Source organism: Pristiophorus japonicus, chromosome 9, assembly GCF_044704955.1.
Source record: "Pristiophorus japonicus isolate sPriJap1 chromosome 9, sPriJap1.hap1, whole genome shotgun sequence".
NCBI classification, from domain to species: domain Eukaryota; kingdom Metazoa; phylum Chordata; class Chondrichthyes; family Pristiophoridae; genus Pristiophorus; species Pristiophorus japonicus.
In genome coordinates this window covers 169,123,184-169,139,138 of record NC_091985.1, presented here as the reverse complement: position 1 = coordinate 169,139,138, position 15,955 = coordinate 169,123,184, and the positions used below count along the sequence as shown (strand labels likewise).

General features: G+C 47.0%; 1 protein-coding gene across 1 annotated transcript in view; it reads right to left on the bottom strand.

Annotated features, from left to right (window-relative positions):
- The window catches only part of LOC139273966 (polyunsaturated fatty acid lipoxygenase ALOX15B-like), a 112,615-nt gene that overhangs the window by 36,941 nt on the left and 59,719 nt on the right, over positions 1-15,955 (bottom strand). The window contains exons 7-10 of the mRNA XM_070891038.1: positions 12,818-12,940; positions 8,853-8,956; positions 3,117-3,289; positions 340-483 (exon numbers count right to left, since the gene is read on the bottom strand). Of these exons, the coding sequence (XP_070747139.1) occupies positions 340-483; positions 3,117-3,289; positions 8,853-8,956; positions 12,818-12,940 (544 nt within the window). The remainder of the gene's footprint in view (positions 1-339; positions 484-3,116; positions 3,290-8,852; positions 8,957-12,817; positions 12,941-15,955) is intronic.

The window sequence follows — 15,955 nt, the reverse complement described above, 5'->3', positions numbered from 1 at the left end:
TTCTGTCTTCGAGGAGAGAGATAAAGAAAAGCAACAGTGGAGAAATATAAGCAAAGAGATAGAGAGAGAATAGATTAATAGACAGAGTCAAAGAGAGAGACCCGTTTGAAAAGAAAGGGAGAGAAATACATTCACAAAGAGAGAGAGAGAGAAATACCAAAGGGCAGCGGCACCCAGAGGGCGAAAACCCCTGTTATGTAGAACAAGGTCATCAAGGTATTTGTAAAGATAGGTAGTAAACTGAGAACACCCCAGGGAGCTCGAGGGAGGGCAGCAGAGCCAAAGACACACTAAAAGAGACACAGGTTCACAGTTCAAGGGGAGGGAGACAGACTCTACCTGGATTGCAATTGGAATTAATTCCATATCTGGATTTGAATACAAAAGACACATTGGCGCTCCAAGAAATTGCTGATAGCCACAGATTTTATTGGCTGGAATCCCATCCAGCATCTCGTAGTCAACAATGAAAATGTTTCCTTTCTGAAATAAAAATAGGATCAGTCATTTTTTTTTAAGCTGTGGTACTGTTTATCAAGAACAAGAGAGGAATACCGCATGGAATCTGTGATATTCCCGACACCAGCCAGCAAAATAAACACCTCATACTGCCGGACAAATCAGGCAATTCAACCACTGGCGAGTTGTACACACCCCAGTAAAACTATGGAAAGCAGGTTAGTAATTATAACCCCCCCCCCCCCCCACCCCCATTCTATTCAGTGAATGATTGGAGTGAGGACTGGGACAGCAACACATTCTGTTCAGTGAATGACTGGAGTGAGGACTGGGGCAGCAACACAATGACTGGAACAAAGACTGTTCATGATATCATTAGGTTTAGAGCAGTTATGGAAGGAACATTCAAAGGTGAATATACTGAACTGGAAGAGGGCTAAATTCAGGGAGTTGGAAAAGAGATCTGGCCCAGGTGGAATGGAACAAAGATTATTGGGTAAAATAGTAAATGAGCAATGGGAGGCCTTCAAGGAGGAGATAGTGTGGGTACAAGATGAAAGGAAGGACATCCAAAGCTAGTGCTCACTGGATGACGAAAGAAATTGGAAATAAAATGAAACAGTGAGAAAGAAGTCCACGCCTGCTTCAATTTGTGTGTGCTTGCTAGTTGAAGTGATCGAGATTTTCATGTGTGCGACAATCATTTAATGCCTGTGTTAGTTGCGAAGTGAGAAAGGAGTGCACGCCTGAGTCAATTGATGTGTGATTGACACTTGAGCTGATCAAGATATTCACGTGTGCTGCAGTTTTCAAAAGTGCCATTGCAGCGGGTTCTCCGTTTGATCCATGTACGGACAATCAAGAGTTGCCTGTATATAGCGGTCTTCCTCAGGGGTAGGTATTAGGACCTCTGCTCTTTTTGATATATATTAATGACCTGGACTTGGGTACAGGGCACAATTTCAAAGTTTGCAGATGACACAAAGATTGGAAATGTAGTAAACAGTGAAGTGGATAGCAGCAGATTTCAAGAAGACATAGTCGGACTGGTGAAATTGGCAGACAGCTGGCAGATGAAATTAAATGCAGAGAAGTGTAATGTGATGCATTTTGGAAGGGAAAATGAGGAGAGGCAATATAAATTAAATGGAACAGTTTTAAAGTGGTGGAGAGAGACCTGGGGGCTGTATATACACAAATCTTTGAAGGTGGCACGATAAGTTGATATGGCTGTTAAAAAAGCACATGTGATCCTTATAAATAGGAGCATAGAGTACAAAAGCAAGGAAGATATGCTAAACCTTTATAAATCACTGGTTAGGCCCTAGCTGGAGTATTGCGGCTAATTCTGGGCACCACACTTGAGGAACGATGTCAAGGCCTTCGAGAGGGTGCGGAGGAGATTTAATGGAATGGTACCAGGGATGAGGGACTTTAGTTACATGGAGAGACTGGAGAAACTGAGATTGTTCTGCTTAGAGCAGAGAAGTGTTAAGTCCTGACTCGAATGCACTGACTTACACGAGACACATGCTGAAGTCAAGGTCACTCAGGACCTGCACCTTAAATTCACAGCTCTCCAGTGCTGCACTTGCCTGAGACCTCCCTTTATATACCTCAGTGGGATAGGTATGGATGTCTCTTGCAAGTGCACCCCTGGTGGTAAGGTATGCTTATTGTTACAGGTCATATCCAGTTACACTCATGTATAGCATGGTAAGATACAGTTATATACAGTAATGTGAGATACATGACAAGAAGGTTATGGGGATATTTACTAGAGGTTTTCAAAATTATGAGGCGTTTTGATAGAGTAGATGGGGAGAAACTGTTTCCACTGGGAGGATTGCGCTGCCTGAAAAGGTGGTGGAAACAGATTCAATAACTTTCAAAACTGAATTGGATAAATACTTCAAAAGGAAAAATCTGCCAGGCTACAGGGAAAAGGCAGGGCAGTGGGACTAATTGAATCTTCGGTCCCTGTCACAAACACTGTTCCCGAGCCACCATCTCCATCCCTCTCCCTGGCCACTGTCTGAGGCTGTGCTCACAACCTCTTGACTTTAAAATGCTCATCTTGTTTTCAAAACTCTCCATGGCTCGCCCCTGCCTATCTCCTCTAGCCCTACAAGCTATTGAGATCTCTGAGCTCCTCCAATTCTGGCCTCTTGAGCATCCCCAATTTTCATCGCTCCACCATTGGTGGCTGTGCGTTCAGCTGCCTGGACTGTAAGGTCTGGAATTCCCTCCCTAAACCTCACCACCTCTCTACTTTTCTGCTCTTTAAGACACTCCTTAAAACCTACCTCTTTGACCAAGCTGTCCTACTATCTCTTTATGTGGTTCAGTATCAAATATTGTTTGACAATGTTCCTGTGAAGCACCTTGGGAAGTTTTACTACGATAAAGGCGCTATATAAATGCAAATAGTTGTTGTTGTTTAAACCTATTAAATCATCTGAGTTGTGAAATAACTGACAACCAGGTGAAGCTTTACTTTTGGGATTATTGCATTATCTGACGTGATGAGGGCATCACTGCCACATTATACACTGGTAACTGTCCTTTGGAGCCCAACTCCTCTTTAACATTGTGTTGGACTAAGTTTATCTGCAATGATGAGGTGCCATGTGACAGTGCGGTTACACCACACCTACCTGGAGTTCATGCTGGAGCGAGGTGCTTGGCCCAAAAGAGGTGGACACCATTTCATCCGTTACAGGGAAGTTTGATGGGATGGCTGTGCATTGTTTGATTAGTACAGGGTTTGATCCATTCAGGTATTGATAACCAAAGAATGTGTCTTTTTTCCAGTGTTGCTCAACATACTCTGTAAGGGACAAAGCAGACACATCGTTCATCTCAGTGCAAACTGCATTTGATAGCAGTGGGGATCCATGATGGTACAGTCCTTTGGAAACCAAGCAGTTTATTCCATAAGTGGATTCTCCCATTAATACCAATGTGGATATTCCCCGTTTATCACACTTGACAGGTTCTCAGGCAATCAGCAACTGAGTGGGGGCGATTCATAACTGCCTCCCTCTTGTTTCCCACCAGATCATCAGGTGTGCTCCTCCTGGATCCACAATGTATCTTTGGGCCACTGCTGGTGCCCCACCTCAGTACCAGCTCTCCCTGCCCAATCCCCCCACCCCGGGACCAGCTCTCCCTGCCCACCTCCCCACCCCGGGACCAGCTCTCCTTGCCCAGCCCAAGACCAGCTCTCCCTACCCACGCCCCCACCCCAGGACCAGCTCTCCCTGCCCACGCCCCCACCCAACCTGCTCACCCATTCAAGCCCCCCCCCCTCCCCCGGATCAGTTCACCCTGCCCCACCCAATCAGCTGGCCTGGTCGAGTCTCCATCCCAGGATCAGCTCTCCCTGCTCACTCCCACCCACCCAATCTGCTGGCCCGTTCGAGCCCCCCCGCCCACCCCAGGATCAACTCTCCCTACCACCCCCTCCCATTACAGACGGAAGTCAAAGCTTGGCCCCAATACTTCCAAACATAACCCAAGTTGGCAACAGTCCATTCAAGCCAGAAACATTCAAACTATATTGCTGGTCTCTACGGTGGCCTGAGAGCTCAGCCACTTTGGTTAGAATACAATAGCTAACCCAAAGCACTGCAGTGTTTGATATATATTAATGACTTGGACTTGGGGGCACAGGGCACAATCTACAAATTTGCAGATGACATGAAACTTGGAAGTGTAGGAGGATAGTGATAGATTTCAAGAGAACATAGACAGGCTGGTGGAATGGGCGGACATGTGGTGGATGAAATTCAACACCGAGAACTATGAAGTGACTAATTTTGGCAGGAAGAATGAGGAGTGACAATACAAGCTAAATGGTACAATTTTAAAGAGGGTGCAGGAACAGAGAGATCTGGGGCTGTTTGTGCACAAGTCTTTTAAAGTGGCCGGACAGGTTAACAATGCAGTTAATAAGTGGGAGTGGAACTACTTGGATTGCTTTTTGATAGAGCTGGCCCAGACCTGAGGGACCGCATGGCCTCCTTCTGTGCTGTACAATTCTATGATTCTATTTCGACGAAGGCCATTCTCCTATGGTAAGTATAAGCGTGGGGCTCAAACCCATATCCTTCTGACCTAGAGGCAAGACTGCTACCATTGCAGCCAAGCTGATATGTTTGCAAGCTGCATTTGCACGGTGTGTTGGATTCTCACTTGGCAAGGGTTCAGCCTACAGTGTGTCATAACTGACGGGCAGTCTGCACTAGAATGGTCCCAGTGACTTAGAAGGTAGCAAATGTAACACCGCTATTCAAGAAAGGAGGGATAAAGAAAACAGGGAATTACAGGCCAGTTAGCCTGACATCAGTTGTCGGGAAAATGCTGAAATCCATTGTTACGGAAGTGGTATCAGGGCACTTAGAAAATCATATCATGATTAGGCAGAGTCAACATGGTTTTATGAAAGGGAAATCGTGTTTGACAAATTTATTAGAGTTTTTTGAGGATGTAACTAGCAGGGCAGATAAAGGGGAACCAATGGATGTAATATATTTGGATTTCCAAAAGGCATTCGATAAGGTGCCACATAAAAGGTTATTGCACTAGATAAGAGCTCATGGGATTGGAGGTAATGTATTAGCTTGGATAGAGGATTAGTTAATGGACAGAAAACAGAGAGTAGGGATAAACGGGTCCTTTTCACATTGGCAGGCTGTAACTAATGGGGTGCTGCATGGATCAGCTATTTACAATCTAAATTAATGACCTAGATGAAGGGACTGAGTGTAATGTATCTACGTTTGCTGATGATACAAAGCTAGGTGGGACAGTAAGCTGTGAGGAGAACACAAAGTGACTGCAAAGGGATATAGACAGACTAAGTGAGTGGGCAGCAAGGTGGCAGATGGAGTATAATGTGGGGAAATGTGAGGTTATTCACTTTGGTAGGAAGAATTAAAAAAACTGAAACATTTTTAAATGGTGAGAAACTTTTAAATGTTGGTTTTCGGAAATATTTGTGTGTCCTTGTGCAAGAAACACAGAAAGCTAGCATACAGGTACAGCAAGCAATAAGGAAGGCAAATGGCATGTTGTCCTTTATTGCAAGGGGATTGGAGTATAAGAGTAAGGGGCCCCAAAATTCACGGTCCTGGGAAGGCCCCTTACTGCCCGTTTGCGACGGCCATTTGTCAAAATCGAATGACCGCCACGTTGGGCTCAACTGTCGCGACAAAGATTCAGCACGGGAGGGTTTGCTGCATTGTTGGCCACCGCCGTGATCGATCAACTCCCGTGGCGCTGTGGGGCTTGCAGCAGTAGTGATGCAATAAAAATGTGCATCGCTGCCGCTCCACCCCGGACTCATTTTTACCTTCAAAAAGCTGGCCCTTTAGCTGACAGTGCCCCCGCCAACTTTTAGGGCCAGTGCACAGTGGGAGAGCGCGAGCTGGTGTCCTAATAGATTACTTTGTGTGGAAAAAATCGCAGAGGGATTTGCCTCTTGGTAAAAATTCACGGAGGTGTTTGTTGGAAAAATCTTGGAGCCGCTTGTTGTTCAAAAAAATGTTACCTCTGCTTGGATCTTCCAAAAAATCTCCGACCTGCTTGTTCTTTCAAAATAAAAGTTGGAGCTGCTTGTTTCACATCTCAAAAATGGTAGCAGGATTTCAAAATGTCTTGCTGAGTTAAATGTATTTTTCCTTGTTTGTAATTATTCGTGGCCAGTGAGAGTAAATGTCTGCTGTGCAGAGGGTCGTGCTTCCACCCAAATGGGCTCAGCTTATTCAGGAGAATGTCTGCTCCAGATTGTGAGAGTCAGGGAGGCACGCAGGAGGAGGCGTCGCCGTGATCAACAAGTCCTGAGGCAGCGGGCAAGGGAGGCAGAAGCCGTGACTGCCCAACATGCAGAAGGGCATGTAGATGTCCACAGACATCACTGTGTAGAGGCTGGACAGCAGGGAGATGGCGTCAGGAGGAGAGTAAGGTATGCGGACCCCCTTCACCAGATAATGGGTGAGGAGCCTTGCCAGCAGCAGCTTGCAGAGGCTGTACAACACAATGAGGAAGAGGGAGAAGGTGCTCAGTCAGCTGGCATGGGAGTGGCGCAGCACATACCTCTGCCAAGGAGGCCCTATCATGCTAGGGTGTACTGGCCTCAGTTCTCCCTCCTACAGCTAAGCAACGAGCTATGTGTGAGGAGGCTGAGATTCAGCAAGGACGTCTTGACCGAGCTCTGCAATGTCTTTCGGCCAGATTTGGAGCCTCACACAAGGCTGAGGACAGCGCTCAGTGTGGAAACCAAAGTGACCATAGCATTGAACTTTTACGCAACGCGTTTGTTCCAGTCTGCAATTGCAGACATCTCGAACATATCACAATTCTCCGCCCATCGCTCCATCCGGCAGGTCACCAATGAGTTGTACAAACGAAGAGTGCAATATATCTCCTTCCCTATGATGAGGGAGAAACCGGTGGAGTGCCAGACTGGATTTCTGCGGATTGCAGGGTTCCCCAGGGTGCAGGGGGCAATAGACTGCTCACATGTCGGACTGAGAGCGCCACAACATCATCCCGAAGTGTTTATGAACAGAAAGGGGTACCACTCGCTGAATGTTCAGTTGGTGTGCGACCACCAGCGAAGGATCCTGGCAGTTGATGCCAGGTATCCAGGCAGCTCCCATGATGCTTTCATCCTACGCCAGAGCAGTGAGCCCGCCATCTTCACCGGCCCAAACCAGGACTGTGAGTGGCTGCTTGGGGATAAGGGCTATCCCCAGTCCACTTGGCTGCTCACTCCACTTCGGAACCCCAGGACTGCAGCCGAGCATTCCTATAACAACGCTCATTCAGGGACCAGGTGCATCATTGAGCACTGCATCGGGATACTGAAACAAAGATTACGTTGCTTTGACCCCTGGCTGGAGTGTCTAGAACCAGGGGTCACAATCTCAGGATAAGGGGTAGGCCATTTAAGACAGAGATGGGGAAGAATTTCTTCACGCAGACCTGCCCTTTTTGAACCAGGTGTCCGTTATTGCCATGACAACATTTTCCCATGTGGCTATTTGCGCCTGCAGCTAAACAACCTTGTTTACTATGCTTTGTGTGTTCACATACATATACTATTAATCTATCTTAGACCAACCTGTGTTCTATCTTAGTCTGACCCCACCTAATACTTTAGACACGCCCACAGACAAACACAACCCGAGCCGCACTCAGACACACACACAAACAACCAGACACACACATACAGACACAACTAGGCACACAGACACACACACCCACAGACGTTCTGTAGAACAAGGTGGGACAAGTGGAGCATGTTTCAATGCGAGAGCATTTGGGGAACAGTGATCATAATGTCATCAGGTTTAGAACAAATATGGAAAAGGACTAGGAACAATCAAGTGTAAAAATACTTAACTGGAGGAGGGCTAACTTCAGTGAGTTGAAAAGGGATCTAACCCAAGTGGATTGGAATCAAAGATTGGTAGAAAAAATAGTAATTGAACAATGGGAGGCCTTCAAAGAGGAGATGGTTTGGGTACAGAAAAGACACATTTCTAATGAGGGGGAAAGGAAGGGCACCCAAAGCTAGAGCTCCTTGGATGACAAAATATAGAGATTAAAATGAGACAGAAAAAGGAGACTTATGACAGTTATAAGGTACATAATACAGTTGAGAATCACGTTGAATATTGAATGTACAGAAGAGATCTAAAAAAGGAAATACAAGGGGCAAAGAGAGAGTGTGAGAATAGATGAGCAGCTAACATAAAAAGGAATCCAAAACTCTTTTAAACATACAAATAGTAAAAGAGTAGTCAAAGGAAGGGTATGCTGATTTGGGACCTAACAGGTTAGGATTTGGAATGCACTGCTTGACAGGGTGGTGGAAACTGAGTCAATAGTAGCTTTCAAAAGGAAATTGGCTAAATACTTAAAGGGAAAATAATTTGCAAGGCTATGGGTAAAGAGTAGGGGAGTGGGACTAATTGGATAGCTCTACCAATGAGCCGGCACAGGCACGATGAGTTGAATGGCCTTGTTCTGTGCTGTATCATTGTGTGATTCTATACATAGAGACACACACACCCACACCAAGCCACATACACACACCCACACACATCCGGGCACACAATCACACACAACCGGGCACACACACACTGTCAATGTTGTAATGAAGACGAAAACAGCAGCCAATTTGCTGATAGCGGGGTCCCACAAACAGCAGTGAGATAAATAGCCAGATCATCTGTTTGTAGTGACGTTGGTTGAAGGATAAATATTGGTCCCAGTTCACCTAGGAGAACTCCATCTTCAAGATGAATTTTCATCTTCGAAATTGTGAAACCCATTGTTTATCTAAAAATGCCAGTGAAACACTGGTCATTGTTCAGAAGTACCTGCAACTGGAATACTGCTGCGATCCCATGGTTTATAGATTTCATCCAGGTTATCCCATATCTCTTCCATGTCTTTCACCAGATTCAGACCAAGCTCTACCATGCTGAGTTAACAAAAACATGTTACGATTAAATGCAATAAAAATTGGAAACTTTTACTGCTGTAGGTTGAGATGACTTCAGGAGTCCCAGTGACTGAGAAAGCGAATGCTGCATCTGGTTTGGTATTGAGCCATGCAGGCCAGGTTTGTACTGACACAACAATAGAAACAATAACTTGTATTTAATGGAGTAATCTGACACAAGGCACTTCACAGGAATGTTATCAAACAACAATTGATACCGGGCCACAAAAGGAGATATTAGGACAGGTGACTGAAATGTAGTCAAGGAGGTAGGTTTTAAGCAGCGTCTTAAAGGAGGTGGTGAGATTTAGGAAGGGAATTCCAGAGCTTAGGTAGCGGAAGGCACGGCCACCAATGCTGAAATGATTGATATCACAGATGCGCAAGAGGCCAGAATTGGAGGAGTACAGAGATCTCGGGGGGGTTGTAGGGCTGGAAGAGGTTACTGAGATTCGGAGGGGTGAGGCCATTGTGGGATTTGAAAACAAGATGAAAATTTTAAAATTGAGGCATTGTTGGACTGGGAGCCAATGTAGGTCAGTGAGACTTGGTGTGAGTTAGGACACGGGGAGCAGCGAGCACAGGGGTGATGGGTGAGCAGGACTTGGTGCGAGTTAGAAAATGGGCAGCAGAGTTATAGCTGAGCTGAAGTTTACAGATGGTGGAAGGCCGGCTTGGGGAGTGTTGGAATAGTCGGATTTAGAGGTAACAAAGCCACGGTTGAGAGTTTCAGCAGCAGAATTTAAAAAAAATTGTTTATGGGATGTGGGTGTCGCTGGCAAGGCCAGCAGTTATTGCCGATCCCTAATTGTCCTTGAGAAAGTGGTGGTGAGCCACCTTCTTGAACTGCTGCAGCCCGTATGGTGTGAATCAAATTGGCTTTAAACTGGCTTCTGTGATGGTGGGGATCTCAGGAGGACGCCAATATGAATCATCCAATCGGCACTTCTGGTTGAAGATGGTTGCAAATGCTTCAGCCTTGTCTTTTGCAGTCACGAACTGGGCTCCGCCATCATTGAGGATGGGGATGTTCATGCAGCCTCCTCTCCTTAGTTGTTTAATTGTTCACCACCATTCACAACTGACTGTGGCAAGACTGCAGAGCTTTGATCTAATCCGTTAGTTGTGGGATCGCTTAGCTATGTCTGTAGCATGCTGTTTCCGCTGTTTAGCATGCATGCAATCCTGAATTGTAACTCCACCACGTTGGAACCTCATTTTTAGGTATGCCTGGTGCTTCTCCTGGCATGCTCTTCTACACTCCTCATTGAACCAGAGTTGGTCCCCTGGCTTGATGGTAATGGTAGAGTGAGGGATAAGCCAGGCTAAGAGGTTACAGATTGTGGTTGAATACGATTCTGCTGCTGCTGATGGCCCACAGCACCTCATGGATGCCCAGTTTTTAGTTCCAAGATCTGTTCTGAATCTATCCCATTTAGCATGGTGGTAGTGCCTCACAACACGATGAAGGGTGTATTCAGATGGGACTTTGTCTGCACAAGATGGTCACTCCTACCAATACTGTCATGGACAGATGCATCTGCGATAGGTAGATTGGTGAGAACAAGGTCAAGTAAGTTTTTCCCTCACGTTGGTTCTCTCACCACCCGCCGCTGGTCCAGTCTCACAACTATGACCTTCCGGACTCAGGCAGCTCGGTCAATAGTGGTGCTACTGAGCCAGTTTTGGTATACCCTTGCTATCCTCAGTGCTTCTTCCAAGTGGTGTTTAACATGGAGGAGTACTGATTCATCAGCTGATGGAGGGCGGTAGGTGATAATCAGCAGGAGGTTTCCTTTCCTATGTTTGACCTGATGTCATGAAACTTCATGGGGTCTGGAATCAATGTTGAGGACTCCCAGGGCCACTCCATCCCAACTGTATACCACAGGACTGCCACCTCTGGTGGGTCTGCAATGCTGATGAGACAGGACGTACAGGGATGGTGATTGAGGAGTCTGAGAAGTTGGCAGAAAGGTATGATTCTGTGTGTATGACTATGTCAGGCTGTTGCTTGACTAGTCTGTGGGATAGCTCTCCCAATTTTGGCACAAGTCCCTAAATGTTAGTGAGGAGGACTTTGCAGGGTCAACTGGGCTGGGTGTGCCGTTGTCGATGCCGGGTAGTACGTTCAGTTTTATTTTTTGTATACATCTTTGTAGCAGTTTGGTACAACTGAGTGGCTTGCCCGGCCATTTCAGAGGGCAGTTAAGAGTCAACCACATCGCTGTGGGCCTGGAGTCACAGATACGCCAGACCAGGTAAGGACGGCAGATTTCCTTCCCTAAAGGACACGAGTGAATCAGATGGGTTTTTACGACAATCCGGCAGTTTCATGGTCACCATTACTGAAAACTGCTTTTTATTCCAGTTCATTTAATTCACTGAATTTAAATTCCCCAACTGCTGTAAACAGTCTGGTTCAACCTTAGACAATGGCCAGGGAGAGTGACTGAGAGAATGGCCAGGGAGAGCGATTGAGAGAGTGGTCAGGGAGAGTGACTGAGAGAGTGGTCAGGGAGAGTGACTGAGAGAGTGGCCAGGGAGAGTGACTGAGAGAGTGGCCAGGGAGAGTGACTGAGAGAGTGGCCAGGGAGAGTGACTGAGAGAGTGACTGAGAGAGTGGTCAGGGAGAGTGACTGAGAGAGTGGCCAAGGAGAGTGACTGAGAGAGTGGCCAGGGAGAGTGACTGAGAGAGTGGCCAGGGAGAGTGACTGAGAGAGTGGCCAGGGAGAGTGACTGAGAGAGTGACTGAGAGAGTGGTCAGGGAGAGTGACTGAGAGAGTGGCCAAGGAGAGTGACTGAGAGAGTGGTCAGGGAGAGTGACTGAGAGAGTGGCCAGGGAGAGTGACTGAGAGAGTGGTCAGGGAGAGTGACTGAGAGAGTGGCCAGGGAGAGCGACTGAGAGAGTGGCCAGGGAGAACAACTGAGAGAGTGGCCAGGGAGGGTGATGGAAACAATGGCCAGGGAGAGCGACTGAGAGAGTGGCCAGGGAGAGCAACTGAGAGAGTGGCCAGGGAGAGTGACTGAAACAGTGGCCAGGGAGAGTGACTGAGAGAGTGGCCAGGGAGAGCGATTGAGGCAGTGGTCAGGGAGAGCGATTGAGAGAGTGGCCAGGGAGAACAACTGAGAGAGTGGCCAGGGAGGGTGATGGAAACAATGGCCAGGGAGAGCGACTGAGAGAGTGGCCAGGGAGAGCAACTGAGAGAGTGGCCAGGGAGAGTGACTGAAACAGTGGCCAGGGAGAGTGACTGAGAGAGTGGCCAGGGAGAGCGATTGAGGCAGTGGTCAGGGAGAGCGATTGAGAGAGTGGCCAAGAAATGGAGGTAGTGGCCAGATAGAGAGACTGAGACAGTGGCCAGGGAGAGCAATTGAGAGAGTGGCCAGAGAATGGAGGTAGTGGCTGGCACCGAAGACAATGGCTTCAGTCTTCACAATATTTTGTTGGAGGTAATTTCTGCTCATCCAGTAGTGGATTTCGGAAAAGCAATGTGACCAATCAGGCAGTGGAGGGGTCGAAAAAAGTGGTGATGAGATAGCGCTGGGTGACATCAGTGTTCATGTGGAACCTGACATTGTGTTTTTGGATGATGTCGCCGAGCTACAGCATGTAGATGAGAAATAGGAGGGGGCCAAGCATAGATCCTTAGGGGACTCCAGAGGTAATGGAGCACGAGCGGGAAGACAAGCCATTGCATGGGATTCTCTGGCTATTACAACAGAGACTACAGTGGATTTGGACAGCCATGGTGTTTATGGTTCAACATCACCCAGGCATAGCCTTTATCAGCTGATCCACCTGAGCACTTGTGTGTATTTCGGACTTTAAATGATACTTACGATGGATCAATAGAAAAGATTATGTCAAGTTTTCTCCCAATTGTAAATTGTGCATCGTTGGGCAAATAATTGCTACTCTCTGCGTTGATACATTTGGGAATTCCAGGTGCAAAGATATTCCACCTGAAATAGCAAGACAAGAGTTTCTTTAAGTGTTCAGTATAAATAATCAGCTGTGCAATCGAAATGTTTCATGTAATATCACTGCTTATTAAGTTAAGAGATGTTATGCTAGAGAATGGAATACCTTTCAGTGTTTGCACCCAGTGTCAGCACCAAGCACTCACAGATCAGGTACAGCATGGGTAAGATACAGAATAAAACTCTCCCTACTTTGTCCCATCAAACACTCCCAGGGCAAGTACAGCAAGGGTTAGATACAGAATAAAGCTCCCTCGACACTGTCCCCATCAAACACTCCCAGGGCAGGTACAGCAAGGGTTAGATACAGAATAAAACTCCCTCTAAACTGTCCCCATCAAACACTCCCAGGGCAGGTACAGCAAGGGTTAGATACAGAGTAAAGCTCCCTCTACACTGTCCCCATCAAACACTCCCAGGGAAGTACAGCACAGGTTAGATAAAAACAACAACTTGTATTTATATAGCGCTTTTAACATAGTAAAACGTTCCAAGGCGCTTTACATGAGTGTTATAAGACAAACATTTGATATCGAGCCACACAAGAAGAAATTAGGGCAGGTGACCAAAAGCTTGGTCGAAGAGGTAGGTTTTAAGGAGCGTTTTAAAGGAGGAAAGAGAGGCAGAGAGGTTTAGGGAGTGAGCTCCAGAGCTTACGGCCGAGACAGCTTGAAAGCACGGCCACCGATGGTTGAGCAAGTATAATCAGGGATGCTAGAGGACAGAATTTGAGGAGCGCAGAAATCTCGGGGGTTGTGAGGCTGAAGGAGATTAGAGATAGGGAGGGGTGAGGCCATGGGGGGATTTGTAAACAAGGATGAGAATTTTGAAATCGAGGCATTGCTTAACCAGGAGCCAATGTAGGTCAGTGAGCACAGGGGTGATGGGTGATTGGGACTTGGTGCGAGTTAGGACACGGGCTGCCAAGTTTTGGATCATCTCAAGTTTACGTCGGGTAGAATATGGGAGGCCAGCCAGGAGTGCATTGGAAGTCAAGTCTAGATGTAACAAAGGCATGGTTGAGGGATTCAGCAGCAGATGAGCTGAGGCAGGCGCGGAGACGGGCGATGTTACAGGGGTGAAAATAGGCGGTCTTAGTTACGCTGTGGATATTTGGTTGGAAGCTCATTTCGGGGTCGGGTTGTGAACAGTCTGGTTTAGCCTCAGGCAGATGCCAGGGAGAGGGATGGAGTTGGTGGCTAGGGAACAGAGTTTGTGGCGGGGACCAAAGACAATGGCTTCGGTCTTCCCAATATTTAATTGGAGAAAATTTGTGCTCATCCAGTACTGGATGTCAGACGAGCAGTCTGACAATTTAGAGTCCATGGAGAGGTTGAGAGAAGTGGTGGTGAGGTAGAGCTGGTGTCATCAGTGTACATGTGGAAACTGATGCTATGTTTATGGATGATGTCGCCAAGGGGCAGTATAAGGTTGAGAAATAGGTGGGGGCCAAGGATAGATCCTTGGAGACACCAGAGGTAACGATGTAGGGTGGGAAGAGAAGCCATTGTGGGTGATTTTCACATTACGTTTAGATAGTAAAGAATGGAACCATGCAAGTACAGCCCCACCCAACTGGACGACACTGGAGAGGCATTGGAGAGCCTTAGAGGAAGTTTGGCCTGGTGGGCTAGGGGAAAAAAGGGACGAGGTAGAAGCAGCTGTTCGGATGGTCTCAATCTTTAGAGACAAAAAAGTCACAGGGGAGAGGGGTTTAAGAAGACGATTAGCAGCAGAGAATAGTAGCCGGGGGTTATCTTTGCATTCCAGAATGATCCTGGAATAGTGAACAGTTTTGGCAGACGAGAGCAGGTCCCAATAATGCTTTATGTGGTCCAGCCAGATTTGGCGGTGAATGGCTAAACCAGTTGTCCGCCATATCCATTCAAGTCTGCATCCCTTGGAATTGAGGGAGTGAAGATGAGGGCTGTACCAGGGGGAACGGCAAGGGTGAGAGAGAGGAATGATTTTAATAGGGACTAGAGCATCAAAGGCGGTGGTGAGGATGTGATTGAGCAGATCGGTAGCTGCAGAAATGTCATGGTGAAAGATACAGAGTAAAACTCCCTCTACATTGTTCCATCAAACACTCCCAGGGCAAGTACAGTATGGGTTAGGTACAGTGTAAAGCTCCCTCTACATTGTTCCATCAAACACTCCCAGGGCAGGTACAGCATGGGTTAGATACAGTGTAAAGCTCCCTCTACCCTGTCCCATCAAACACACCCAGGGCAGGTACAGCACGGGTTAGGTACAGAGTAAAGCTCTCTCTACACTGTCCCCACGAAACACTCACAGGTCAGGTACAACACGGGTTAGGTACAGAGTAACGCTCCCTCTACACTGTCCCCACGAAACACTCACAGGTCAGGTACAACACGGGTTAGATACAGAGTAAAGCTCCCTCTACACAGTCCCCACTAAACACTCACAGGTCAGGTACAACACGGGTTAGGTACAGAGTAACGCTCCCTCTACACTGTCCCCATCAAACACACCCAGGGCAGGTGCAGGACGGGTTAGATACAGAGTAAAGCTCCCTCTACACAGTCCCCACTAAACACTCACAGGGCAGGTACAGCACAGTTTCGACACAGAGTAAAGATCCCTCCATACTGTCCCATCAAACTCTCTCAAGGACAGGTAAAAGAAAAGAAAAACACTTGTATTTATATAGCACCTTTCATGACCACCGGACGTCTCAAAGCGCTTTATAGCCAATTAAGTACTTTTGGAGTGTAGTCACTGTCATAAAGTGGGAAATGCAGCAGCCAATTTGCACACAGCAAGCTCTCACAAACAGCAATGTGATAACGACCAGATAATCTGTTTTAGTTGCATTGATTGAGGGATAAATATTGGTCAGGCACCAGGGATAACTCTCTTGCTCTTCTTCGAAATAATGCCATGGGATCTTTTACGTTCACCTTAGAGAGCAGATGGGACCTCAGTTTAGCATCTCATCCAAAATACGGTCCCTCTGACAATGCAGCACTC